The following is a 27983-nucleotide window of genomic DNA, read 5'->3' as shown; positions in this document are numbered from 1 at the left end:
AGATATATCATATTGCTTGGCAAGAGGTACCGAGAAAGACATTGGACCGAGGTGGCGGTGAGGTCAGTCACAGGGTACTACTTTTAGACCTGTGTGACAGCCTTTCGGCACTCAGTGGTGTAAACCACGGGACCTTTGATTACTACAATCACAATTCTAATATATACCATCCTTCTTCTACTAAAAAATTATTAGTGAAAATATCATTATTGTAAGCTATTTACAACATTCATTGGAAAAAAAGGTGCTGAAGTTGGTGCTAAATCGGATTCATTGGAAAATAGTGCTGAAAGTGGTGCTGAATTGGATTCAGCACTCCAATGAAATTAACTACCTGCCATTTCAGTAGAAGTTCCAATGAAAATTTCAGCATCAGGGCTTTTTCCAATGATTTTCATTGGATCTACTACCCACAGTGTGACTGAGACATGGTGAATGTGAATTGTCGCTATGCCACGTCCGCATCATTTTTTGATTGTTAATGTATCACCCACGAACCATTGTCGTGTCTATGATATGCCGCCCGGGTAGACCATACTGACAAAGTGCGACTTGCTGTGAAGAAATAGACGCTCTGGAACGCGGACCGTGATGTGAATATAATTAAGCATCGCAAACTAAAAAGTACTTAAGTAAGTATCTACAGCATGATCAACCCTGTGAAATAGCAGGTCTCTCCATCTCCTCCACCCTCGACTATTGATTTGGCCCGTTATCGAACGTTCCCTCGCAGCAACCTTTTTCAATCGGGGTCATGCCCCGCAAAGAGGCAGAGTCAAGCGCGTCAGCAAGGCGGACAGATATGGGACGAAAAGTGCTGTCAGACTCACCGGCGTTTGTCAAACCTATTCGGAAGAGCGAGAAGAATCCGCCACCATATGGTGCACAGCACCGCCAGGATGCACTTTGGGAAGGTGAGCAACTGAATTGTCATGCTTGCTGACTTATTCAACAAAAGCAGGCGGGAATGAAGCGCTCCCTCCTGAATGGTGGCAGTTTGAGAGGCTGGATGGTACAACGGACTATCAAGACAACTCACTCATGACGAGTTCACGGAAGCGACCTTTACCAGGGGTACGACTAGGTGAAAGAAGAATGTAGCACTAGAAGCGAGGAACTCATGCTTGAGCATAGATAATCCCGGGTATCTTGTTGTTTCCGGATGCGAATGGCATATATCACCACTCGGTCGGTCCTACTTCGTCAATCACAACACTCGGACCACATCGTGGAAGAAACCAACGCCAGAACGTCCACCAGGGAGCTTGACACCGGAGTGCATCATCGAGGGTCACTCCAAGTGCATATGGAGTCTTGCTTGCTTGGGCGCCAATTGCAATATCATGAGCACTTCGGAAGACGGTTTCATTCGGCAGTGGACGAGAGACGGAGAGCCTGTAGGGAAGCCTTGGCATGGTGACGGAGGAGGGGTAGTCTCAATGGCGGTATCTCCGGATGAAACGATGGTCGTATGTGGAAGTACAGACGACAGGCTACGGTTGTGGAACATCAAGGAGGGCAGCATGGTCGGCAACCCATGGGAGGGGCATGATGCTCCAGTGACGTACCTCGATTGGTCTCGCAACGCCCTGGAGATAGTAAGTGGATCGGATGACGGCACCATACGACGCTGGAACCCAGATACTGGGCGACAAATAGCACCACCTATAGAAACCAGTCACGGTTGGGTATATGCTATCAAATACTCTCCACAAGGCGACAAATTCGCGAGCGGCGGCGAGGACAAGATGATCCGCGTGTGGTCAAAGGACGGCGAGCTGCTCATCGAGATCAAAGGACATGAAGACATGGTGATCTCGTTGTGTTGGTCCAAGGACGGCGCACATATCTTCTCGTCGTCAACTCGATCGCACCATCCGAAAATGGCGGTTGATTGATGGGCAGGAGCTTGTTATTTTTCGAGGTCATGCCAACGATGTCACTATCCATCAGTCTGACCCCGGACTGAATGCCATCTTGTTAGCGCATCAACGGATTACTCATGTTCGCATATGGGACCCCAAGACCAATCAGCCAGTTGGAGACCCACTCTTGCACTGACTGACGAAGTCTGGGCTCTTGACTATATCCCCTGATGGAAAATACGTCGTCAGTGCTGGATTAGACTGCAAAAATCTATGTATGGAGCCTGGAGGCAGCGCTCAAACAACAGGATCGTGATAATGTGAGCATACTGATTTGTTGTTAGTGTATTTCTGAGTGGGCTTGCTTGTCATTCAGAGTGATGATGGCAATGCAAAACCCGGCGCAAAGCTCAAGGTAAGTTAACTCTGCTTCTCTTTCACACAGCATCTCACTTTTTATAAGGGACGTGCAACCCGACCGAGAGATGTGCGCCGATCAATTGTTCACTAATTCTTCAAATGCTCATTCATCTCGTTAGAACTTTGACCCCCTTCTGGTCTCTAGACAGCGGGCGAACAACAGAGGGGTGGCAAAATATGTCAGTATAACTTTTGGTTCCTGAGCTCTTGCAAGGTTGACCCTGATACAGGGCAACGACTTCTGGAACACTGATAGGAACCGCATGCCTCATCGTGCAGCTTCACCTGCGAGCCCATCATTCCCCCCTCGCTGGCGCAATATATTCGGTTCGCTGACTTTTCAACACTCCATCTGCAGATGTACCCCAAGCAACTACCGCTCCAGCCCAGGCATTGGAATTTCAGATCTCCCATAAGAATGTCGAAGCAGCCTGTCGACTCGGTTGTTGCTCCTTGTCGCGAGGATGACGTGAGTCGCTCGTCACCACTAGTATTCGCCTATTTCTTACTATTCAAATAAATTTACAGAGATATGGCATCGCTCCCGAGACTGACGAAGAAGCGGCGGCAGCTATGCAACGCCTGAACGACAACAATGCCGACAGTTCAACGACACCCGGACAACCTACAGTGGATGCACAAGGGTCTCAAGGACGACCAACACAACAAGGCTCAACTGATAGAGCGGGGACATTGTCTATGAAGGAGTGAGCTGCTGTGGGTTTTTCTTTGGTCGTCGTCGTCCCGCCTCGCATCAGGCATGAGTTTACATCTGCTGAAACTCTGTCTGTCATCCAATGATAATTGTCTCTTTTCCCTTTCGTGTGTTTACAGGCGATCTCACACCGGCTCGTGCCATCCTATGTACATTGAACATTATATTCGTCTAGATGACCCTATACAGCAATGCTATCATCTCATTCCCGCAGTATCCCTAATCACTCTTATGTTACTGACTACTCCATCCCGGTGGGGCCATTTATATTATACAGCCGGTTTCTCTAATCTGGCTCGAATCCGCATCATGTCTCTTGTTCATGACCAAACTTTCTTCACCCTGCTCAGACCCCTGGTAAATGTCAGCAACACCATGTAAATGATTGACTTGGTATTATATTACGTATCCCGCACGCTACTCTGGCACCAATGAGTACACCTAGCAGCTTTGACCCCAGTCAATTAGTAGCACCTCCCCATGATGCATCGCGGCGATCTTATGCGTCATCGGGCGGCGGAGATCACATCTCCATTCAGTCCATCCATACTGAGCGAGTTCCCTGATTCTGGACTGTGGATAAGCAGATGACATATATGTTGCGTTCGTAGTTAGTTCATACTTAGTAGACGTCTATGTCATTCGATTAGTGCGCTTGAATTGTTAATCATGTGCCTAGGACTGACGAGTCGACGGTGCATCTGAATTACATCAAAGAAAAGGAAGTTTACCAGCCTCTCGTTTGCAATTATATTCAATATAGCTGTTGTGATCCTCTTCATTGCCACCTAATCAAACGCAGATCTGTCTTCGAGTGAGTAGTGACGTTCGAGGGAGACTGAACGAGAGATGCAAGATCTCGAAGATGTCCTCGGCGGGAGGTAGAATATCATAAAATAGCACAGTCGATATTCCAACCTGTAATATGGAGACCAGTCACAAGTTGCAACTGCCTCGCTGAACGGCAAATAGCTCGGGCCGATGGCTGACGCACTACTTCGGCGATGTAGGTACATGAACTGTGCATGTTTGATCTTTGGATCGGAGATATTCCCCCAACAATTGGCGACAGCTGAGCCTGGACTGACTATAAACTAAGGATTATGCGTAGGCTGTCATATCTTGAGTTTATGGTCAGTGCAGACTCCAACATCTTTCCCAGACTTGAAACTGGGTGTCTTGAAAGTGAAACTACTCACGATGTCCTACGACATTAAATCAGCGCATTCATGAAAAGAATTACATCAGGTCTGAGCCTTCACCTGCGATTCCATTTATACCTCCTCTTGAGGTGCACCCAATTCCACGTGCTTCCCGCACCATCCTTCGCAACATCATAATTGTTTTTTACAACTTCCTTGTTTCTTTCAACCGTCCTTCAAGGTTGTAGGAGCTCGGCCGTGCGTAGCGACAATGTGCGATATGAAGATGTTGAATGTGACGGAGACCCACAGAAGGATACGTGTAGGGCATTGTGAACCATTTAGAATCGACGGCTTGCAGCGCCAGGCTGGCGTGCTGTTGTAAGGTGAAGTCAGTGGGGAAGAGGGAATGACAATGAGGAATGTGAGTTACCGCCGAAGTACTTACTATAGAATGAGAGTTTCGGGTGCGTAGCCAGGTGGACCACAGGAGTCGTTCGGTTCAACTTCAAGTTGTCAAATGTCTAGTGCACAGCCACACTGACATGTAGTCTTAGACTTGCAGAGTATACCGAATCGTAAGACGGAACGAGCTCTATCAGACTGCCTCTGGATTAACCGACGCGTATATATATAACTGAATGGTTTACTGTGATTTTACTCTAGAATCTACTCTAACATCCCATCTGGCCAGACTATGTCAAGCACCTCACCGTGTTATCGTCGATGCTCGCGAGCTCTTCTATTCCGTCTTATCCTTTCAGAAGCCCAGACTCGGATGTGACGAAGCGGTAGGAGTATGGATGCTTAATGATAGCGCTCGACTGAGTGTGAATGCATGAAGAGACCAGCGCACGTTCGACTCCAATGGTAGCTCGTTTGGAAGACGCTGGAAGGTCGATATAGTTAGCAGCCGGCGTAGTTATGCGTTAGCAACATCGAAGCAGTGGTCGCGGCAGTTGCCGCAGCAGTGGCGCAGCATTTTTACGATGTCCCCTGCTGACTAATAAGCTATGCAAAGTTCAAACTGTTATCCTTCCCGAATACTTACCGTTTCTCGGTTGTGTTTCACTGCTCCGTATATGCCTAGGACTGAATACCTGTCTCGCGCGACGTCACTAGACACCCGAATCCCGTCTACCGCCTCGTTCCCGAATACCAGACTGCCGAATAATCGTCAATCAACTCCTTCTCTGTCGTGCTTCCATACACGCTTCACTGACATGCGGCATATGCACGTCAAGTACGTGTTCGAGCGTGTGCTAACTCATTTGACCAGTATAGCTAATGAGATTGCTCCCTCCTCCACACCACCTCTGCCGTCCCTGAGTTCGAACCCCATTTCTTACTGTCCTCGTTCCTTCATCACACCATCACATTTTATTTCTGCCTGGTGTCCATGAAAACTTAAAGATGTACGAGTAAGTTTGAGGTCAGTTCGAATCTCGGATGAACAACACAGACGATGATCTACGATATTCTCGACCAGCAGACATCTCACTTCCGGCAGTCGCACTCTTCTAATTCACATCATCATCCAGGAGTTAAGGTGAGGTACAAAACGGCAATCGGTATTTACCTGACTGTTCATTTGGTACCTTGCCTTGCGATATGGACTAGGCTCGTGCGTCAGACGAGTCGAGTGGGTTGGTTATGAGTATAGATCTGAACCCTTGAATGACCGTGAGGGTGCAGTCGCCCAACACTCCTGGAGGACTAACCATATTATAGGCCATGAAAGTGAAGCGGTCATAACGAGGCGATTTGTTGGGTCACTTTGTCTCTAGCATAGTAGTGAACATGTACGTCGATATCTAACAGCTATGTGCTATCGCCGTTCAATCTGATTCTATCGTCAGACACCATCAATAACTTCAACCATCCAACATTCTAATTGCCCCCCGCAAACTAGTCAGTCGCCTTCTTGATCTCATCACGAATAGTGGTTATTAACAACATCACAGGCGACTGTAGTGACATGACTGAGACATGGTGAATGTGAATTGTCGCTATGCCGCGTCCGCGTCATTTTTTGATTGTCAATGTATCACCCACGAACCATTGGCGTGTCTGTGATATGCCGCCCGGGTAGACCATACTGACAAAGTGCGACTTGCTGTGAAGAAATAGACGCTCTGGAACGCGGACCGTGATGTGAATATAATTAAGCATCGCCAACTAAAAAGTACTTAAGTATCTACAGCATGATCAACCCTGTGAAATAGCAGGTCTCTCCGTCTCCTCCACCACCCCTCCCCACCCTCGACTATTGATTTGGCCCATTATCGAACGTTCCCTCACGGCAACCTTTTTCAATCAGGGTCATGGCCCGCAAAGTGGCAGAGTCAAGCGCGTCAGCAAGGCGGACAGATGTGGGACGAAAAGCGCTGTCAGACTCACCGGCGTTTGTTAAACCTATTCGGAGGAGCGAGAAGAATCCGCCACCATATGGTGCACAGCACCGCCAGGATGCACTTTGGGAAGGTGAGCAATCGCATTGTTATGCTTGGTGACTTACTCAACACAAGCAGGCGGGAATGAAGCGCTCCCTCCTGAATGGTGGCAGTTTGAGAGGCTGGATGGTACAACGGAATATCAAGACAACTCACTCATGATGAATTCACGGAAGCGACCTTTACCAGGGGTACGACTAGGTGAAAGAAGAATGTAGCACTAGAAGCGAGGAACTGATGCTTGAGCTTAGATTATCCCGGGTATCTTGTTGTTTCCGGATGCGAATGGCATATATCACCACTCGGTCGGTCCTACTTCGTCAATCACAACACTCGGACCACATCGTGGAAGAAACCAACGCCAGAACGTCCACCAGGGAGCTTGACACCGGAGTGCATCATCGAGGGTCACTCCAAGTGCATATGGAGTCTTGCTTGCTTGGGCGCCAATTGCAATATCATGAGCACTTCGGAAGACGGTTCCATTCGGCAGTGGACGAGAGACGGAGAGCCTGTAGGGAAGCCTTGGCATGGTGACGGAGGAGGGGTAGGCTCAATGGCAATATCTCCGGATGAAATGATGGTCGTATGCGGAAGTGCAGACGACAGGCTATGGTTGTGGAACATCAAAGAGGGCAGCATGGTCTGCAACCCGTGGGAGGGGCATAATGTTCCAGTGCGGTGCCTCGATTGGTCTCCAAATGGCCTAGAGATAGTAAGTGGATCGGAAGACGGCATCATACGACGCTGGAACCCAGATACTGAGCGACAAATGGCACCATCGATAGAGGCCAGTCGCGGTCGGGTATATGCTATCAAATACTCTCCACAAGGCGACAAATTCGTGAGCGGCGGCGAGGACGAGATGATCCGCGTGTGGTCAAAGGACGGCGAGCTGCTCATCGAGATCAAGGGACATAAAGACACGGTGATGTCGTTGTGTTGGTCCAAGGACGGCGCACACATCTTCTCGTCGTCACTCGATCGCACCATCCGAAAATGGCGGTTGATTGATGGGCAGGAGCTTGTTATTTTTCGAGGTCATGCCAACGGTGTCACATCCATCAGTCTGACCCCGGACGAATGCCATCTTGTTAGCGCATCAACGGATTACTCAGTTCGCATCTGGGACCCCAAGACCAATCAGCAAGTTGGAGACCCACTCTTGCACGATGACGAAGTCTGGGCTCTTGCTATATCCCCTGATGGAAAATACGTCGTCAGTGCTGGATTAGACGCAAAAATCTATGTATGGAGCCTGGAGGCAGCGCTCAAACAACAGGATCGTGATAATGTGAGCATACTGATTTGTTGTTAGTGTATTTCTGAGTGGGCTTGCTTGTCATTCAGAGTGATGATGGCAATGCAAAACCCGACGCAAAGCTCAAGGTAAGTTAACTCTGCTTCTCTTTCACACAGCATCTCACTTTTTATAAGGGACGTGCAACCCGACCGAGAGATGTGCGCCGATCAATTGTTCACTAATTCTTCAAATGCTCATTCATCTCGTTAGAACTTTGACCCCCTTCTGGTCTCTAGACAGCGGGCGAACAACAGAGAGTTGGCAAAATATGTCAGTATAACTTTTCATTCCTGAGCTCTTGCAAGGCTGACCCTGATACAGGGCAACGACTTCTGGAGCACTGATAGGAACCGCACGCCTCATCATGCAGCTTCACCTGCGAGCCCATCATCCCCCCCTCGCTGGCGCAATCTATTCGGTTCGCTGAGTTTCAACACTCCATCTGCAGATATACCCCAAGCAATACCGCTCCAGCCCAGGCGTTGGAATTTCAGATCTCCCATAAGAATGTCGAAGCAGCCCGTCGACTCGGTTGTTGCTCCTTGTCGCGAGGATGACGTGAGTCGCTCGTCCCCACTAATATTCGCCTGTTTCTTACTATTCAAATAAATTTGCAGAGATATGGCATCGCTCCCGAGACTGACGAAGAAGCGGCGGCAGCTATGCAACGCCTAAACGGCAACAATGCTGACAGTTCAATGCAACAAGGTCAAGTTTCAGCAGAGGCACAAGGGTCTAACGCAACACAAACACAAGGCTCAACTGGTGGGGTGGGGGAAACTTCCTACGAAGTGAGCTGCTGCGGATTCTTCTTTGGTTGCCGTCGTTCTGCCTCGCATCAGGCATGAGGTCAGTATCTGATGAAGCCCTCTCTGCTATTTGATGATGGTTTTCTCTTTTCCCTTTCGTGTACGTTTACAGGCTATTTCTCACGCTCCTGCCATCCTATGTACATTGAGCATTCGATTGTATCCGTCCAGATCACCCTATGCTATGAAGTATGACGCATGAGATCGCCAAGATGCACTATGGGAAACCTCACCGAAATTCCTCTACTTACATGGTTTCGTTTGATCGGCCTTTTCGGTGTGGACAGGTGCGTTGAGAGAGTGAGGTCGTGAACGAGAGACTCACTGATGACGCTGAACCGTATGACCAAGCAGTCGATTGATGGAGATTCGGGACAAGTCGCGGTTCTTCCTGGTCACACCAAAATGCCCTGGAGACCTGTGTCTGACTCCCGATGCAAAGACTTCTTAGTTCGTGGGCGTGTGTTTTGTACGTAGATTCTTTTTCTTACTTTACAATTCAGAATCCTCACTGCTCGGTCCCCCTTGTGCCCTTGCGTCGATCATACTCCGTTCCCCACCGGGGTGGAGTAGTCAATGCTACAACAGTATGGAGTAGTTGTAACCCATAAATGAGATATGGTGGCAGAGATTACATCTCAGTTCTGTTCATCCATAGAAAACGAGTATCCCTGGTTCTGTGACGGTAGGTACGCAGACGCTGGGATACCTGCGATCCCAGTTCCTAGGTAAGTAGACGTCTATGTCATACGATTAGTGCGCCAATCGATCGTGTGCCCCAGGGCTGACTATATGCGTCAAGTTAAAGGTGCATCTGAATTATAACAGAAAGAAGGTAGTTTACCAGCATATCGTTTGTGATTACGTTCATCACAGGCGCTGTTATCTCCTGCATTGCCACCTAATCAAACACGGATCTGTCTTCGAGTGAGTAGTGACGTTCGAAGGAAGAGACTGAAAGAGAAACACTAGATTTCGTAGAGTTATTTAGAGAGGTCTTGTTCGACATGAAGGGATCGAAAAGAAGTGGTCGAACATGCCCTCTAGGGGAGTTGGAGCACCGTAAAGTAGCATAGTCGATATCACGGCCTGTAATACAGAGATCAGTCACAACTCGCCTCGCTGAGCAGAAATACCCGAGGTTGATAGCTGAAGTTGCTGATACACCACTTCTGCGACCTAGGGTGGGGCTGTATATGTTTGACCTTTGGATCGGAGATGATCGCCCGAAATCCACGACAGCTGAGCCTGGACTGAATATAACCTGAGGATTATGCGTAGGCTGTCATATCCTCAATTTATAGTGAGTGCAGACTCCACCATCTTATCCAGACTTGAGACGAGAATGTATTAAGAGTGAACCTCCTCGAATCGACGACATAAGTTAGCGCGTTCGTTTATGAGGGAAGAGACTTCTCCCGGCACTCCATTTATGCTTACAATTTCCTCGCTTCCTTCAAGCGTCCTTCCAGCTTGTGAGACCTAGAGTAAGTGGATGTCCATGCATAGCGACAATCTGTGATATGGATGCGACGGAGGCACTCAGAGGGCCACGTACTGAATGCATCCAAGTGGAACTAGCGGATTGCAAGGCCATGGGGAAGGGTAATGATGGTGGGGTGTGTGAGTGACAATATTAATGAGGTACCACTGAAGTACTATAGAACGAGAATTTCGGGTTCGTCAAGCGACCAAACGAGATCTGCTGAATCATTTAAATCTAGTGCAGTGTGCACAGCCACATTCAATGAACTTAGTACGAACTCTAGCTTCTGACTTCAGTACGTACTTCACATGTATGAATTTTATTGATCATCACAGACTGGTATTTATTCTACCTTAGGGTTTAACTCGTCTCCCCTATCAGAAGGAAGACAGTCGTTCCTTAGACTGACCGACACGTATGACTGAACGGTTTTCGGTCTACTCTAACATCCTGTTCGACTAGACTATATCATGATTTGAATCACCTCACCGTTGTCATCAATCTTACCCTTAAGCTTCGCTCTTATCTTTTTTATAATCTTGCCCTCTCATCAAGTAACCCTTCATCGATGCAAAACACCTCCTTCTCCGTCTTGCGTTCAAACACGCTTCGCGCGTCAGGCTTCTCTATTACATTCCCGTCCTCGTTCCCTTATATCACATATACTCCACTTCCCGCAGTACACCGTTTCTGATCAAGCCCCAAATTGCGCTCTGCTATTCACGCAAGCTTCAGGTATTTCGAGTACAAGTGAGTCTGAGGTCGAATCATGCCATAGCATTGACAACGCGAGGATGAAGATACAGGATATTCTCGGCAGCTCCTCATCTTTGCCGCTGTCTATTCCGAAGCTCGAACGCATTTCCAGTTGTAAGCTGATCATTCTAGCACTCATTCTCGTTTGATTTTGATCCCCATCTCCGTCTCCACACAGCAGGCCAATAACAGATGTTTGGCGACACATGTCGGTGTAATTTCTCGTTCCTAAGCTTTTGCTAGCCTGATCCTGATGCAGGACAATGCCCTTTAGGGCATTGGTAGGAACCGTGCACCTCGTCGCGCAGCTCCGCCTGCGAGCCCATCATCCACCCGTCGTTGGCGCAGTTTGCTCAGTCCCCTGTATTTTAGCACTCGGCCTGCAAATGCGTCACAAGCAAGACATATCCAACCCCGGTGTTGGAATCTCAGCTTGTTTATTGTGGGGATCTCGACGTATGGCTTCTCAGCAAGCGTCAGCATAGCTCTCTCTCTCCACTCCCACTCCCAATACACTCATATGTGCGCGGCCTTCGCCAACCGCATTCAACCTACGCTCTCTTCATCGAGCGTGAGGTCCTTTTCCAGGGACCACCTCATTCGAACACCCTTCTTTCTATTTCTTGCGACTGTTCTCGTTCCTCACCATCACATCTTATCGCCCCATCTCCCATCACATACACTCTACCTTTGTTAGCACATAATTTCTGGCGATATGGACCCTTATAGGTGCAAACGCGATTACTGTCCGACACTATCAATTAAACTATCCAATGATCCTACATAATCGACTCGCGCAAACGGGTCGACCGTCTTTTTCTCTATCCCGTCGCGAGCATTTTGTTGCTAACGAGGTGAATCGCCGGGTCACAACCACGTCATCTTCTGGCCCCTCAATGCATCAACGCGCGAGCATCAAGATTGACCATTGGCGTGTCTACGACTACGCAGTGAGTTCATATCGAGTTTTCATTGAAAGGCCTAGCTTGACGTATTAGACAATATAGTCCCGGCTATATCGCCCAGTATTCAATCGCCTGTATCATAGGCCCGCAGAGACAGTATCGAACATCGTCCGATCATATCTCGGATCTGTTCGTCCGTAGGATACCTCAAGTGTGTGTGGGCGATGTATCTGTGCGATGCTAAGTGGCAAGTACTATCTTTCATCAAGCTATTCCCTTCGATCTCATCCTTTACCCGTTCCCTCAATCAATGTACATCCAAGTACAATCGCTTTTTTTCTGCCCTGCTTCCCAACACGCTTCCGTCCATTCCAGGTTGACTTCGATGCGGCATCACACCAGTGCACTCAACAAGTTAAGTAAGTTTTCGAACAAGCATGCTAGTGCCCTTTTTTATTCCCTCCAAGCGCCTGCAAAACTGATGAGTTTGATCATGTCTAGGCTTCACCTCACTCTACCGCACACCCGCTTCCTGAATTCGAATACATTTTGTGCGCGTCAGGCTCCTCCATCACCCTTATCATGTTCTCGTTGACACGGTTCGGCATTACATCCTGTATGCTCGTCTCTGATAAAACCGAGATTCCTGCTCTGGTGTCCGAAGGATTCACGTACAGTACAAGTCAATTTGGAGTTTGAGTGCCATCGACACGTGAAGACAAAGATTCGATGAGCCCGTCTTCTTACCAACAATTAGCTCGAGGACTCCTGGGCAGCCGCACTTTTCCTTGTCACCTGTACCTTGCTTCGGTGATATAGCCTCTTCAGGGAAAAGGGCGTCGCTGTAGGAGTAGAGTCCCTCCCTACTATACGATGCTTGAAATTGTTGACGGACCGGGCCTACCAGAAGACAAGATCAAGAAGATTTGAAGACGACAATTCAGAATAGTTGTGCCTCACACTGAGCCTGCACCTCCGAATGGTCTTAGCGAGGCCGCAATTGTCGGCGGTAGAGTGTTATTCTTCTCAAAATTTTCTAATTGCACGTAACCAAAAAAATTTGCTAAGTAGTAGGGGCGAGGGCCATTGACCCGTTTCCCGCCAATCATTGTCGAGCCCAGACTGTAAAATGGACCAGAAGTCAAGGCACGTGCTCGTACGCGTCTCGGCATCTTACGTTTCGTACGTTCCGCAATTTCAGACCTCGGGAACTATGCCCGAACAGAGTTCTCTTCCAGCGTATAAAATACGGGCTTTTTTCTTTCCGTTTCACAGTTCTCTCAACATCCCTAGCACCTCTCAACCAGTCCCCTTCATCCTCTCTTCTCTCAAAAATGTTCGCTCGCCTCTTCGCTGTTGCCTCCCTCGTTGCCCTCGCTGTTGCCGATGGCCAGTGCAACACCGGCAGCATCTCGTGCTGTGAGAGTACTACCTCCGTATGTGAATGTATTTGTCCTAGTGAAGCAAAAAAATTACGAATGACCCGTAGACCAGCAACTATAACAGTGCCGCCAAGTTACTGGGTCTTGTACCCGTTGTTGCTGATGTTGCTGCGGTCGTTGGGCTCAGCTGCAGCGGCGTCACCGTTGTCGGCACCAGCTCTGGCTGTGAAGCTAACCAGGAGCCTCTGTGCTGTACCGACAACAAATATGTAAGTTCTTCCACGATGTCTATGTGACTCCCTAGTAATCGTTACACTTTAGAACGGTTTGGTTAACCTTGGCTGCACACCTATCAACGTCGGCGCCTAGACCCTCAGCATGCTCTTGGTGGACAGTTGATTTATTTGGGGAGTGATTGATGTGGGGTTGGAAGGTCGCTTATTGATATTGATGTCCCCGGGCCTCGTTGAGGATCATAATACTTCATCCTAATCACACATTTTGTTTGCTTTTCTTGTGCATTCATGTGAGATCCTTCACTAAGAGAGGAAGTTTTGAACCCTCAGGACAACATTTATAAGTACAATCCCTCACTCGATTATGTCTATTATAAGACCTTCATTCAGTCGTGAACAACCTTGCAATACTCATTCATCTCGTTAAATCATTGATATCTGTCTTGTTCCTCAGCAGGACGCCAAAAACAGAGTTTTTGGGAGATACATCAATATTGTTTTTCGTTCCTGCGCTCTTGCTAGCAATACCTTCTGGGGCGATGATGCAAACCGCATGCCTCGTCGTTCAGCGTGTGCATCATCCCCCCTTCATTGGCGAAATTTATTGGATTTCCTACACTTCAACACTCGACCTGGAAATGCGTTGCAATCAATACTGCGCCAACCACGGCGTTGAAATGTCAGCTGATTGCAGCAGGGATGAGGTGACCTGAAGCTGCGTGTCGTGTCTCTTGTGCTCTTATGGAGTATGTACACCCAGCCGTGCACATCATGTCGTCGTACATGATCAATTGTAGTTTACTTGTCCTGCATGATGAAAGTCGCACAGCAACGTCTCGTTTAACTACTCATCACTCGAATCACTAGTGCTTCTACTAGCCCATCAAACTCGTTGACCGTAAATGTAGCATTCTCACTGTCAAACTTAAGCACACTACACCCTCGTCCACCTGATTTTCACCTTCCAGAAACCACCAGACGACGCCAGCGCCAGGAAAGAATAACTGCTATCCATTCCAATCATCGTCATCGTCAAAACTCGACATCGTCTCTGGCTTGGCAGATACGAGCGTATTGGACACTTTGCCAACAGACGCAGAGGTAGATGCAGAGGTAAGTTTTGCGCGAGGCAGAAGCCATGTGCAGGTACATAGAACGCATGAGTGGAGAGCTCGTATTTGATGACGGGGTGAGGAAGGAAGAGGAAGTGGTGTTAGGTGAGGAGTTGTGTTGCGATTGGGAGGTGGATAAGGATGAGGGGCTGCGGAGGGATTGTAGGAATGGAAAGAGGGATGGTGCGGGTACTGGGGATATGGCTACTGGGCCTGGGGTTAGTGCTGATATGATGGGTCGGGAGACATCTGAGAGGAGGGTGGAGGCGCGTTTTTAGAATTTGGAGAACCTGGTGAAGAGGGGTTAATACATTGTAGGAACGAAGGGAGAAATCACTCACACCTCGCCTCCAAGCTTTCTCCCCGTGTTTCCCCATGCCCCACCAACCACGGCGAGCGATCCAATACCAGGCACTGACGAGGGCGGTGCGACGGAGCGTATTTGTGCTGCATCAAATTCTAGAGTCGACATGCCCACCGCCACAATAGAAGTGTCCACTCCTAGATTCGACGTAACCCGAACGACGTCTGGCGTCGAGTCGAGATCCACGCTGGTGCTCATGCTAACGTAGCGTGCCTTGTAAATGCGGGTGGAGGATGAGACATATCGTGAGATCTGCGAGGGAATATTTTCTCTTGTCTTGCTCTTGCTGCTTCTTTGTCTCGCGAGTGCTTCGTGAGACTTGGCTCGATATCCTCCGCGCAGTCGAGAAAAGGAAGAGAAAGGCCCTCATGCTAAACGAATGACACGGAACTCGCCTAACCCTTGAATGGGTAGGTATTGATGTAGACGAGTCGCTCTCGCGCTGTGTATGCCGTCTTGGAATTCTCGTTCTTCCTTATGTATTTGGTGCAAGAATGTGTGACGGGATGAAACAAGTGGGGCCGCCTAGGTCGCTCAGGCCAGATGCGAGTACTCTTGCGCCTCCTTTGAGGCCATCTAGGACAGAGGTGATGCACGAGGGTTGGGGAAGGGGAATGTGTGGTAATGTGGTTCGCAGTTGACGATCTGTTCCCATTGGCGTTGTACTGGAAGACAAGAAAGGGTCAGTTCGCTCTATTTAAGAATTCAGGACGTGTGGTGGCGAATAGCACATTGAATGAAGGTCACGAGGGAAGAAACAGAATGCAAGAACTCACAATCTCCCAACTCCCCTTCCACAACACCCAGCCCGCCCGTCAGCTCGGGATGTTTACTCTCAATGGCTGCAATTGCGTGCAGGAGGTCGGCGTGCCTGTGATTGCATTCTATTGACATCAATATTGATACAGGTAGGCAGAAATCAGGGCGTACTTCTCAGCAAGCGTCAGTGCAGCTCTCTCTACACCCCCGCTAGAACTGGCACTCCCAATGCTCACATGGACGTGACCTTCCCTGATCGTGTTCAACCCACATAACTCCCCGAACCTCACCATAATCCGCCTCTTTATCGAATGCAAAGTCCTTTCGGGTCCGCCTCCAACCTCGGATGAACTCCAACCCCATGGGCCGTATGTTTTCCTATCACACATCAGCAACGGCCATAGACGTAGAATGCGCGTGTCGCGAATACACATCGACGCGTGAGAATACATAGGAAATGGAGGATTGCTGGCGTGTAGCTTTGAGGGCTAGTGCTGCCGCAGTCCGGTTCAGAACTTCGGTTCGAACCTGAACCTCTCTGAACCGGACTCATGGTCCGGTCCTAGGTTCAGCCAAGACTCAGAACCGAACCTCTCCAGAGGTTCGGGGTTCGGCTGACAGTGAATAGGTTCGAACGGGTTCGAACCTCAGAATTTTTGGGTAGGTTTCACACATTTTTTAATCTGCATTTCAGTACTTATGATGTTCATTTCTGCGGACTCACCAAGTCCGTGCTTGAGAGACTGTCTGTCTGGAATAAGGACTGTCACAACACCACTCGTATGGCATGATCGGACTTGTATAGTCTACCCATATGTGCACAATGGGACCCTTGTCTCATGTCGATGCATTGATACTGTATGGTTTCACGGTATGTACATTATTTTGCGCTTTAATAGTGTTTCATATTTCAATCAAACCTTTGTTTCCAATTGCAAGTTGTCTCTTGCTCAATGCTATGATCATGATCGCAGTGCCTGCAATGCCCTGATCAAGAACCTTCTCGCCGGCAACGAGGAGGCCATGCTTCAACTACCACAGAACGATTCTGGGCGCTTGATTGCACTTGTCTTCTGCTTCCATCACAGGTATGTGTTGCAATCGGCTTCAGCGTGTTCATGATCCATTTTTGAACAGGAGCTGAACCCTGGCGTGGCACGGAGATACTTTGGTGCTCGGCTTCTTTGTCAGGCTATCGACGTGAGATGTCTCATATCATGGTAAGCCGAGATCAATCTAGACATTTTGGCCTGTGGATGGGAATGAAATGACCTTCAGATGCACTGTCATTCAAGTTGTCACCAAGCTCTGAGCACAATGCAAACACTGTCAGGCAAGGCGTCTCACAAGCAGTACGGCGCCAGATTCATGCTCAACATGGGTTTATGTTCTTCGTAATCTCTGCTCAGGGTCTCATTATACTGCCTTGAGATGACGCTCACCAGCAGATAAAATACACATAGTAGTGAGCGAGATATACAAAGTGCAATATCCCCACCCCAAAGTGACATCCAATAATGCGCTTACTTCTGTGCATGATCCTTTACCTTGTTGGAGTACATTGCACATCCTATGGCGGTGACTTGGCATCATGATAGCGGCACTAATCGCTCCTGAACTGATCGTCACATGGGCTATGTGCCAGCGGTTCAGCGCTTGTCAAAATCAGACTCATCTGACGAATACTAGATGTGCTTGTTCTCTTTGACACTAGCTCGATGCTCGATATTTAATATGATTAGATTTTATGCTGGTGTTCTGAACTTCTGCACTGAGCTAGGTGTGCAGCCGCTTCCTCACCTCACTGTTTTCAAAGATCTCAGGACGCTGATCTGTGACTGACGTCTGCATCCAACCACCTCCAATCATTTTGAACCCATCTTCTACAGGCGATACTATGTCAGCCTTCCTTGGACTTTTTCACCCATGCATTGAGGTCGAACCTGGTTCGAACGCAAACCGGACCTCCTGAACGCGTTCAGAGGCGTTCGGTCCAGAGTTCAACCAACAGCCAAACCTGAACCTAGGGTTCGGTTTGGCGTTCGGAAAATTTTGCCAGAGAACCGGACCGAACCGGACTTCGGCAGCACTATTGAGGGCTTTGGTCGCGTCGTTCATGAAACCACCTGGTGTGTGGGCACTTGTGAGTGGGGTGCTGCGAGCTGAAGGTGGTTCATAGGGCGGGGATCCGGGATGAGAACTGGATGTTTAAGAGGGTGGGGTGTTTGCTGCTTACTGGTGTCGTGCTGTTGGTGCTCATAGTGGTAGGCACGTACGTCAGTAAGTCAGTATGAGCCTCTTGCAAAGGATCAGATCAAGGACACCCAACACAAACGCAGGGCTTGACTGGTGGGGTAGGGGAAACTTCCTACGAAGTGAGCTGTTGTGGTTGTTCGACATGAGGGGATTGAAAAGAAGTTTTCGAACATGGCCTCTAAGGGAGTTGGAGCATCGTAAAGTAGCATAGTCAATATCATGGCCTGTAATACAGAGATCAGTCGCAACTCGCCTTGCTGAGCAATAAACCCCTGAGGTTGATAGCTGAAGTCACTGACGCACCACTTCTGCGACCTAGGTGCGGAGCTGTATAATGTAGATTGGAGACGATCGCCCGAAAATCAACGACAGTTGAGCCTGGGCTCACTACAACCTGAGGATTATGCGTAGGCTGTCATATCCTCAGTTTGTAGTGAGTGTAGACTCCGGCATCCTACCCAGACTTGAGACTGGGAATGTTTTGAGAGTGACCCTCCTCACGGATCGATGATGTCCTGCGACATAAAGTTAGCGCGTTCGTTTATCAGGGTAAGTTACACCGGACTTGTGCCTTCTCCTGGCACTCCATTTATGCTTACGATTTCCTCACTTTCTTCAAGTGTCCTTCCAGCTTGTAAGACCTAGAGTATGAGGCTTGATGTATGTCCATGCATAGGGACAATATGTGATATGAAGGCAGTTGAATGGGCGGTATTACAGGGCCAGGCTGGCGCATTGTTGTAAGCTGAGATCAGTGGGGAAGGGGGAATGACAGTGGGGTACTATAGAACCACCATCTCGGTGAATTTAGTGGCCCAGCTGGGAAGCCGGCATTTGAACCAGAGGAGGGAAATGACACCTCCGAGTCCGATGTCTTCTTTGAAGACGTCGCGAATGCGCATGCCGGCGTAGAGTCAAGTTCATCCCCATCCGAGTCAATAGCTAAGGCTCCACAGAAACGGAAGAACCTCTGCCAGCCAGCGAGCAAGCCCCCAATATTCTCACGATACTAAATTATGCACAGCCACACCCGAACTGTCTCACCTTTGCCTTGCAATAATCTGATTAATTCACCCTTCAGCAATGCTCTATGCTCTTGGACTCAAAGTGAGGTTGCAAATCAAACCGGCAATTAATTGTCGTCAAGAGACAAACTAAAACTCGCCATAGTAGAACCACAATTGTAATGTGTCAGGAAATTTCCAGCAGGCATTATAATACTCCCATATCGTAATGCTACATTTATCACCATCATGATTCGATTACAATTCAATCATGATGCAATTACGATTTGATTATGAATTTGATTACGATGTTGTTGAGACTATTGACAAAACTTTGAGTGAAGTGGATGCGATCCTGTCAGTACCCTAAGCAACGCGGATCAGGGTCTGTGGATACACCTAAGTAAAGCGGATAGGATCCGCACTCAGCCACTGCCAAAGGAGGCAATAGAAACGACTGTATTCACCTAAGTAAAGCGGATAGGATCCGCACTACTCTAGATTGGCTACACTGGTATAAATGAATGTAAGTGAAGACATACCTCAGCCGCTGCCAAAGGAGGCGATAGAAACGACTGAGGGAAAGTATGTACCAAAGCACCTCTGATATATGGGCAAAAACCCACTTGCTAACCGACCATGCGTATTGCCTATGAGTCCATGACTTGTATCAAACACACTCACTATTACATGTACACCTGAAACATTCTGAAACAATCTGATGCACCTTATTACGTATCCGAGCGCATGCACTTGCATCTGGCCGCGCATGCGGGTGACGGATCATCCATGTGTGCATGAGCGAGCGTTGGATGGGAGATGGATACCCACGGATGGGTTTAGGATGGGTTGGATGGATGTGGGATATTATCTGGTTTTGTCAACTATCACGACAGCCTGACCTGAGTTTCAATTATACTCTATTGCTCACTACCATCTGCATCAAAGGTATGCAGTATTTCTAACGTCTACATCGTGTATCACTCATACTAGATAGAATCTGTTGTCAAGCCTCTTTCTCACTGCTCACAAATTCCCCACAAGTCCTCATCTCGCCTTTCAGTGCCATCAATTTCCATTTCAATGCCTCCTCAATGGACATCAGATGACATGAAGTGTAACATATGTGGAATACTAGTATGAGCTCGTGGACTGGTGCCACATGCAAAGAAATGTAGGAAGCTAGCACGGGAGAAAGAAGAAGATGACGAGGTCAAAGCAATTATCAAAGAAGCGGTGAAGAAACGTACATATGCACACCATTTTCATTTTGTCCCATATCTCACCTCACAACTGCACAGAACACAAGGCTCACAATCAATCCAAACAATGTGCAGCGTCATCTACAGGTAAGTCAGCACTCAACTAATTTGCTTTCACATTGATCACTCGAATAATACTATTGTCAGTTGATCCAATCAAAATTTGGTCGACGCAACGTCACAACCACGAGAACGAAGCTGCAGAAGATAATATTGGTACATTTGCATAATCTAGTGGATTCCCAAAAACTGATCAATCATTTTATGTGTCAGACATGCAAGGATCAACGCCTCGAAGTCATATATCGGACTTCAATATGGCATTGCCTGGCCTTCAGAGCCACCATGACGATGCAAATCCTGAAGATCAGGAACCATTACCGCAGCTGGATGATATCAAGGTTGATTATCATCCTCACAGCCAGATTCTGTCCACCATTCATCATTTCGCTGATTTCTCTCGCACATGTCCCATGGAAGCTTCAGTACCTCGGAATCATGCACTATGGGAACCATTCCGAACACGGCTCAATTTTGAGGTCACAGAAATTGCCCTTGAAGCTGCACTCACCGCAGAGCAAACCAATTGTCTGCTTAGTCTCGTTCATCATTCCGCACGTAGGGATGAAACCTTTACACTACAAAACTGTGGTGAAGTCCAGGAGTTGTGGTCAACCACTTCCCAATGCTTCACACCAGTAGGCAAATACAAGTTCAATTAGACGCACTTAACTAAAACATAAGTAATTTATCAAGTTTCAAGTTAATGTAGTTTCGGTTCTGTATAAAAACAAGGTGCACAAGTTTGATATGCACTACCGTCCTCTTTGGGATTGGGCTCTTGATATGTTGCGAGATCAACATCTTGCGCCACACTTCATATTTGATGCACAACGCCTATACAAATTCAATGGTACACGTTTTTTGGAGTTGATTTCAATGATAGCTTACATCATGAGGACATATTGAAGGTAAGCTGCAACTGAAGCTGAATTCTGTGCTAATGAGCCTCAGATGGCTATCTTTGTGGCACAAAGGATCCTCTGCCGTTCACAGAGTAAGCTCGGCTATCTGCTTCTGCGATGCATACACCACTATATTGATCTCGACATTTACACTGGATTTGAGGTTCACACTGAAGATTCAATTGTTGCAGGAAGACAAGCTCTGCGGGAATTTTCAGCGCTGATGGAGGTAAGTTATGCTTCGCAATACTTCCCGACCACTCACCTATGATCTGTGATTAGGAGTATATTCTCAATTCACAGCCTGTAACAGGCAAGGACTGGAATTTCCCCAAGAAACACGCAAGTTTGCATCTATTCGACCATATCTTGGCGAAAGGTGCGACACAAAACTACAACACAAAACCGAACGAGAAGATGCACGGCCCCGTGAGGGACATCTACCACAATCGAACAAATTTCAAGGACATTGCTACACAGGTTCATGTGTCAACAGGACTGGATTAACATGAACTAATAAGAACTGCCCTTAACGAGCTCAGATACTTTGCTATGATCATTGGCTGCTAACCTTAACATCAATGTGTTCTGAACTCGATTAGTTGGACGAGTACAATCGGAAAGCCAATATCCTAACAACAGAAGATGCAGACACAGAAAATCCTGCAATTTCTGTGGATCCAGCTCCCTGCACCCACGTAAAGTTAGGCTCGATGCAAGGTGACATCTCATTTGCAAGTCTCAAGCAGTCGCATGCAGATGACAGGGCCTTCGTCGGTTTCGAATCAAACTCAACACCTTCCTGAACACATTCTTCCCCAGTAATGACATTCCTTTACCAGATGGCAAGTGCATTCATTTGCAGGCTGACAACAAGGTACACCAACAATTCACCCTGCTAACTACTCACTAAAATTGTGCTGCACAACATAATATTTAGATTACTGGATACAAATATCTGCAAGTCAACTACGAGTCTATGGTTGACTGGCGCCAGTGCAAAGACCTCCTTCGATGCAACCCCAAGTTCTTTGGATCTCTGTGATATGATTGTGTTATGGTTCAAACCAACAATCAACCATTTTTTGCTCACCTAATCTTCATGTTCAGTTGCTCAATTGGTGAAACAAATCTTTCACTGGCACTCATACATCCCCTCCGTTCCACTCTGCTTCGGACTTCGTCCAAGCAGTTCCTTCCACTCCGCTTCTACTGTTGGTTCTGACCGCAGTAGTCTCCCGCCTCCCTCCTGTCAGGCAGAACAACCCCCGCCCAACTTCCCATGCTCACCTAGTAGTCCGTCGGTCCTCCTTCAGGGGACCCCTGTTCCGACGTCCTGTCGGAACCCATAGAACTCGCATCAGACTACACCCCGAAATTAGGGGCACATACTCAGGTAAGGGGCACAGTGTACGAGCTGAAGCCAAGCCCCTCAGACTCCGCTTTACCCCTGAGCACAGTCTTAACAGGGGAAGAAGAAACAAGAAGGCCAATACTCTGTATTCCCACACATTCTGATGCCATCATGATGATGGCTAGATTTGAGTACTGAGATGAGAAATATAGTGATGGGGTAGTTAATTAAGTATTGGCGGAAGCAAATTCTGTTCCCGAAAAATGAATTTGACAAGCTGAAATGTTATGTGTAACATAGGGCTAATTTCGACGCCGACATGACCTTCTGTGACATGTGACTATTGAATTGAATGAAATTGTACAGTAGTACTTCAGCAACCTCACATCTCTAGCATTTCCTCAATGTACTCTGCTCCTCCATTGTCCGTCCTCAAACCTTTTGGTATAGAACATCATTATACATATTTTCGTCGGACCGTAGCACTGCTTTAGTGCCGGAGGACAGGCGCTTGCAATGCTGTACAATACAAATGTTGAGCAATCCTCAAGTGTGGTTAGGCGACGGATGTATAGGTCATCATATAAATTTGTGCATTGTACTGTGAGTTTAGTATTATATTCCCAAAACATGAGTTTTCACCAGTGGAACAGTTCTGCAGCTTCTGCTATCCCTTCGGCATCTCAGACAGGACTGAAATCCTGCGTGTCCGAGCATGTGCCAGCTCATTTGACCAGTATAGCTAATCAGATTGCTCGTTGTCACGGTCATGGTCACTGTACATAGCTCACAGCCATTCTATTTAGCTCATGGTCACTCCACTATACCAAACATTGCGCCGATGTACTCCGTCATGCACTACAAGATCCTGTAGGAGTAATGCATTAAAACAGCTAAGTATCAGTAGGTGGTGATGCATGGGGAATGCTAAGTGTGGGCTGCATTACCTTCTCACCCAAACTGGCAGTGTAATCACCTCCTCATGTTAGGCCTCTCCACACTATTCCCACACATTACATTTCCGCATTTTTCAATCACACAGTGTGGGAATTACCCCACAACACCCAAAACATCACCCAATATGGTATACCCCACAATTTCAATTATTCCCACACCCTCCCCACCTCACTGCAGCTTCACCACCACACCACAATAGCTCCCCCTGTATATATGTATAATACAATATAATAGACCGCTTTTTTTTGTTTATTTGTGTGCCTGCTCCTGCTCCAGGGGCCATTCAAAATAAGGTAGGGTACAAAACACTTTCGCATTTTTGCCCATTTGATATGGAAGTGTTCCAGGGCATCCAGAACATGTTTAGGAGCATACATGAAGAGATTACCATCTTTATTTGACCCCCTGAAGCGCCCTACATCAATAGGTACAGTATACAGTGGCTCAAAAAAGTGTCTCAATGTTTGCACATTTTCATATAATTGCATCATTGTGAGCCAGGGTGTAGGAATATAATAGGGCTGTAGGGACATGTCTGAATCCGTCGTATCCAGGCTTGAATCTGAGATATGCAACGTGGGAAAGTGATGTCATGGAGCGGAGATACAAAAATCAATTCAACACTCTTTCTACACAATTCAACCAAATTTTTATAGAATATCTCACATTATACTTGTGTCCACTAAAGTATTATTAATAAAATTTACTGTAGACACTATACAAGCCTTCAGAAATTCATTGGTGATCACCATTCTATGCTTTTTACCTCTACTATTTAGTATGCTATTTGCTTAAACAGTACTGACAAGCCTGCAAATGCTGCTCAAGTGACAAAAAGACTGTATAATATCTAGAAGTAGCTTATTACACCATAGACACCATGTTGTGACTTGGGGGTAAGTGATATTAAGGCTAGAATTATGTAAAAACATCCCTTTCTATTGAGCACTATAGAAGTAAGAGTTGGTAATCTCTTCATGTATGCTCCTAAACATGTTCTGGATGCCCTGGAACACTTCCATATCAAATGGGCAAAAATGCGAAAGTGTTTTGTACCCTACCTTATTTTGAATGGCCCCTGGAGCAGGAGCAGGCACACAAATAAACAAAAAAAAGCGGTCTATTATATTGTATTATACATATATATACAGGGGGAGCTATTGTGGTGTGGTGGTGAAGCTGCAGTGAGGTGGGGAGGGTGTGGGAATAATTGAAATTGTGGGGTATACCATATTGGGTGATGTTTTGGGTGTTGTGGGGTAATTCCCACACTGTGTGATTGAAAAATGCGGAAATGTAATGTGTGGGAATAGTGTGGAGAGGCCTAACATGAGGAGGTGATTACACTGCCAGTTTGGGTGAGAAGGTATAATCAGGCTAACTAGCCTCATTAATGCAACACAGTTGACTGGTAGTTAGCCTGGTTTAATGCAATACAATGACAGTATAGCCTGCATGCACGGGCCAGCTTGTTTGGATGATTACAGACTCATTATCTCATTGACACTCTTACTGATCATGGTTTCACCTTACACTATCAACATAGCAGGTATTTATATGCGCTCGGGGCTTTGTATTGTTTTCCTCATTGAATCAACGCCAGTATCTGGCCTCTCTTTGTCTGTTCACCCTCATATCGTTCTCGCTCCGCTCACCTCATTGAGTGCCCATTACAGTTTGATTTGACCACAATCTTGACTCTCAAAACTCGAACCTCCTATCCTCACACTCTTATTACTGATATGTCTGACTGTAGCACAAGATCCGAGATGGAGGCTGTGTCCAAACCACAACTCAATAATACCCCTATGGTGGAGAATTTCCACCAACTCTTGCAGGCCATCTTGGCACTTGGACAAAGCTCTTATCAGCTCGATGAGAACCAGCGCACCATTGGGCATGCCCTCGAAGCCATTACTGAAAAGATTTCTGCCCTTAGGTTCCCAACTACACCTGCCAGTGCCTCAAGTATGCATAATTCGATGGATACTGTCGTTCCATGCAGTGTTGCCAAATTTCGGGAGCCACGCCTGTTCAAAGGCAATGCAATTGAAGTAGATCCATTTGTGGACGAGATTCTCAGTGCCGTTGAGCTCTTGCGCTCATCCCTCCCCACTGACATGGACAAAACCTTGTACTTGTCCACCTACTTAGATAACGGCTCTCCTCACTTGTGGTTCACAGCCATCCGCCATACTAATGAGGACCTTTTACATGATTTTGATCTACTCATTGAGGATTTTAGGCACCACTTGGGTGATCCAGACACCGAAGGCACTGCGCTGCGCAAGATCAAAAACCTCCGGCAGACTGGCAGTTGTGCGAGCTACGCCTCCAAGTTCCGCGAGTTACTCGTTTACATCAATTTCAACACCCCAACCACCATTCAGAAGTACTATGAAGGACTAAAGGACAAAGTCAAGGATTTGTTACTAACCGTACACGATCCTCCCACAGAATTTGATGAGTTTGTTACTCTAACAGTCGCAATCGACAACCAGCTTCACCATTGTGAAGTTGAACGCAAGACCACCAAGAAGCCCATGTCTCATCAACAGAATGCTGTGGACATGACTGCCCAGCGCAGCACCCAATTCAAACCTTCAACCTCAGCTACCAATCTCCCTCCTGGCATACCAATGGAGATTGATGCCACAAAGACTGTACCCCGTCAGCCTCTCACCAAAGAGGAACGGGACCGTCGTTTCACTCAGGGCCTCTGCTTGTATTGTGGAGGTACTGAGCATACTGTCAAGAATTGCCTGAACATGTCCAAACATGTCAAGAAGAAATTCAACACGTGGAATGACTCGGGAAAAGCTTAACCGGTTGTCCCCCTGTCACTGGGCATCCAGTTGAAGAAAATGGGACACGTCAAGACCAATCTGTGACTCCCATGCCCCCTTTTGTTCATCTATTGGACAGAACATATACCTCACTTGTAAAGTCTGCTCCTGCCTACATTTTTTCCTCTAATTCATATTTAAATTTGCCGTCACATTTCTTCATTTCTATTGTCCTCTTGTTCCCCGACAAGAAGCCCATTCATACTTTTGCCCTTATTGACTGGGGTGTGACCACATCGTGTATTTCAGATTGTTTTGCTTCTCGTCATGCTTTGACTTGTCGTCCTAAGGACATACCCATACCCATCATGGCAGTTGATGACCGCCTGATCACATCTGGACTGATCACCCATGATGTCATCACTCACATTTCAGTTGCTGACCACAAAGAGACACGACCACTCGCGGTTGTGTCTGTTGCTTATCCCATCATTCTAGGCCTAGACTGGCTTCGCCAGCATAACCCAAATATTGATTGGGAGGACTCTACCCTCTCACTCAAGTGCTGCAGACTCACTCACATGAACCCCGTTGTAGTAATGGCAAAAGGCTTTGGTCTTATGCCGAAGCTATTACCATCCACGCCCAATGTCTCGGCAGCCGTTGGAATTGGCTTTGGTCTCTTTGATGCTGCATCTCACTCAGCTCGCACACTCTCGCCTACTGCAGCATCAAGTGCCGAATCTCCAGTACCCATGCCAGAGTCCAACCCCACTCATCTGAAAACTTCATTCCTTGCTTCCTTCGCATCCTGGACTGGCTATGGTCGCTCCAACCCACTCGCTACTCCATCCGCGGCACCTGTGACACCCAATATCTGCTTCGTCTCTGTGAAGAAATTTGCCAAAGCAGCACGCTCTAATCCAAATGAGGCGTGTTTGCTACACTACCATTCCCCATCCTCTCCTACCTATATCCGCTCCACCATATCGACTTCCATTGACTCCATCGACAATGAAGTCCCAGTACCTCCTTCAGTTGACAATAGCATCCCTCCCAAGTACATGGACTACATGTCCACTGTATTGTCACCTACCGAATTCAAGAGACTCCCGCTGCACCGTTCATATGACGTGGACATCGAATTACCCCACCAGAACATGAAGCACTAACCAAATATGTCAATAAAAAACCTCAAACATGGCCATATTCGGAGCTCAACCTCCTCAGCTGGCACTCCAGTCCTATTTATCCACAAGAAGACTGGTGAACTATCATGGCCTCAACACCATAACAAAGAAAAACCGATACCCAGTACCCCTAGTGCATGATCTTCTCAATTGTGTGCAGGGTTGTAAAGTTTTCTCTGTTATTGATCTCAAGTCTGCATATAACCACCTCTGTATTAAGGAGGGCGACAAGTGGAAAATAGCATTTCGGACACCTGTCATATCCCATACCTCCGGATCCGGAATTCCGGATCTACTTCATTGAAGTCCGGTCCTCCTTCTTACTATTCCACCTGGTGCTCCGCCTTCATCTCCGCACTCACCCCTAACTCCTTTTAGATTAGCTATTGCTGTTACTGGTTATGTCCTATTCCGCTATGCTTTTGATCTGTCCATTCTTACTTCATTTCCGACTTCACTGCTTTGATCTGTTATACTTAGTAATAGACTTTCCACATACTTC

At 47.4% G+C, this 27983-nt stretch overlaps 5 protein-coding genes across 5 annotated transcripts; 4 read left to right on the top strand and 1 right to left on the bottom strand.

Moving 5' to 3' along the window:
* The first annotated feature begins 13136 nt into the window (after window positions 1–13136).
* EDB91DRAFT_1148857 (hydrophobin) lies at window positions 13137–13637 on the top strand. The gene is made up of 3 exons (XM_041319355.1): window positions 13137–13290; window positions 13344–13505; window positions 13558–13637. Exons 1-3 carry the CDS (start codon window positions 13189–13191, stop codon window positions 13603–13605), a joined length of 312 nt encoding a protein of 103 aa, XP_041174280.1. The 5' UTR covers window positions 13137–13188; the 3' UTR covers window positions 13606–13637.
* A 1887-nt stretch (window positions 13638–15524) lies between these two features.
* EDB91DRAFT_1084398 (uncharacterized protein) lies at window positions 15525–16496 on the bottom strand (the record flags this gene model as incomplete). Its single annotated transcript, XM_041315757.1, has 4 exons — window positions 15525–15613; window positions 15725–15819; window positions 15879–16085; window positions 16432–16496. The coding sequence occupies 4 exons, from the start codon at window positions 16494–16496 to the stop codon at window positions 15525–15527; spliced, it is 456 nt and encodes a 151-aa protein (XP_041174279.1).
* Window positions 16497–17441: 945 nt separating this feature from the next.
* EDB91DRAFT_1084397 (uncharacterized protein) lies at window positions 17442–18976 on the top strand (the record flags this gene model as incomplete). Its single annotated transcript, XM_041315756.1, has 9 exons — window positions 17442–17487; window positions 17644–17836; window positions 17887–17987; window positions 18047–18082; window positions 18283–18299; window positions 18375–18396; window positions 18492–18512; window positions 18640–18703; window positions 18775–18976. 9 exons carry the CDS (start codon window positions 17442–17444, stop codon window positions 18974–18976), a joined length of 702 nt encoding a protein of 233 aa, XP_041174278.1.
* A 1074-nt stretch (window positions 18977–20050) lies between these two features.
* On the top strand, window positions 20051–20951 carry EDB91DRAFT_1251332 (uncharacterized protein; the record flags this gene model as incomplete). The annotated part of the gene is made up of 5 exons (XM_041323366.1): window positions 20051–20082; window positions 20146–20213; window positions 20269–20316; window positions 20377–20445; window positions 20503–20951. 5 exons carry the CDS (start codon window positions 20051–20053, stop codon window positions 20949–20951), a joined length of 666 nt encoding a protein of 221 aa, XP_041174277.1.
* A 292-nt stretch (window positions 20952–21243) lies between these two features.
* On the top strand, window positions 21244–22000 carry EDB91DRAFT_1251331 (uncharacterized protein; the record flags this gene model as incomplete). Its single annotated transcript, XM_041323365.1, has 3 exons — window positions 21244–21423; window positions 21477–21674; window positions 21797–22000. The coding sequence occupies 3 exons, from the start codon at window positions 21244–21246 to the stop codon at window positions 21998–22000; spliced, it is 582 nt and encodes a 193-aa protein (XP_041174276.1).
* Window positions 22001–27983: the final 5983 nt, after the last annotated feature.

Source organism: Suillus paluster (assembly GCF_016628075.1).
Source record: "Suillus paluster strain FC165 chromosome Unknown EDB91scaffold_53, whole genome shotgun sequence".
NCBI lineage: Eukaryota > Fungi > Basidiomycota > Agaricomycetes > Boletales > Suillaceae > Suillus > Suillus paluster.
This window is presented reverse-complemented; position numbering and strand designations above follow the sequence as displayed.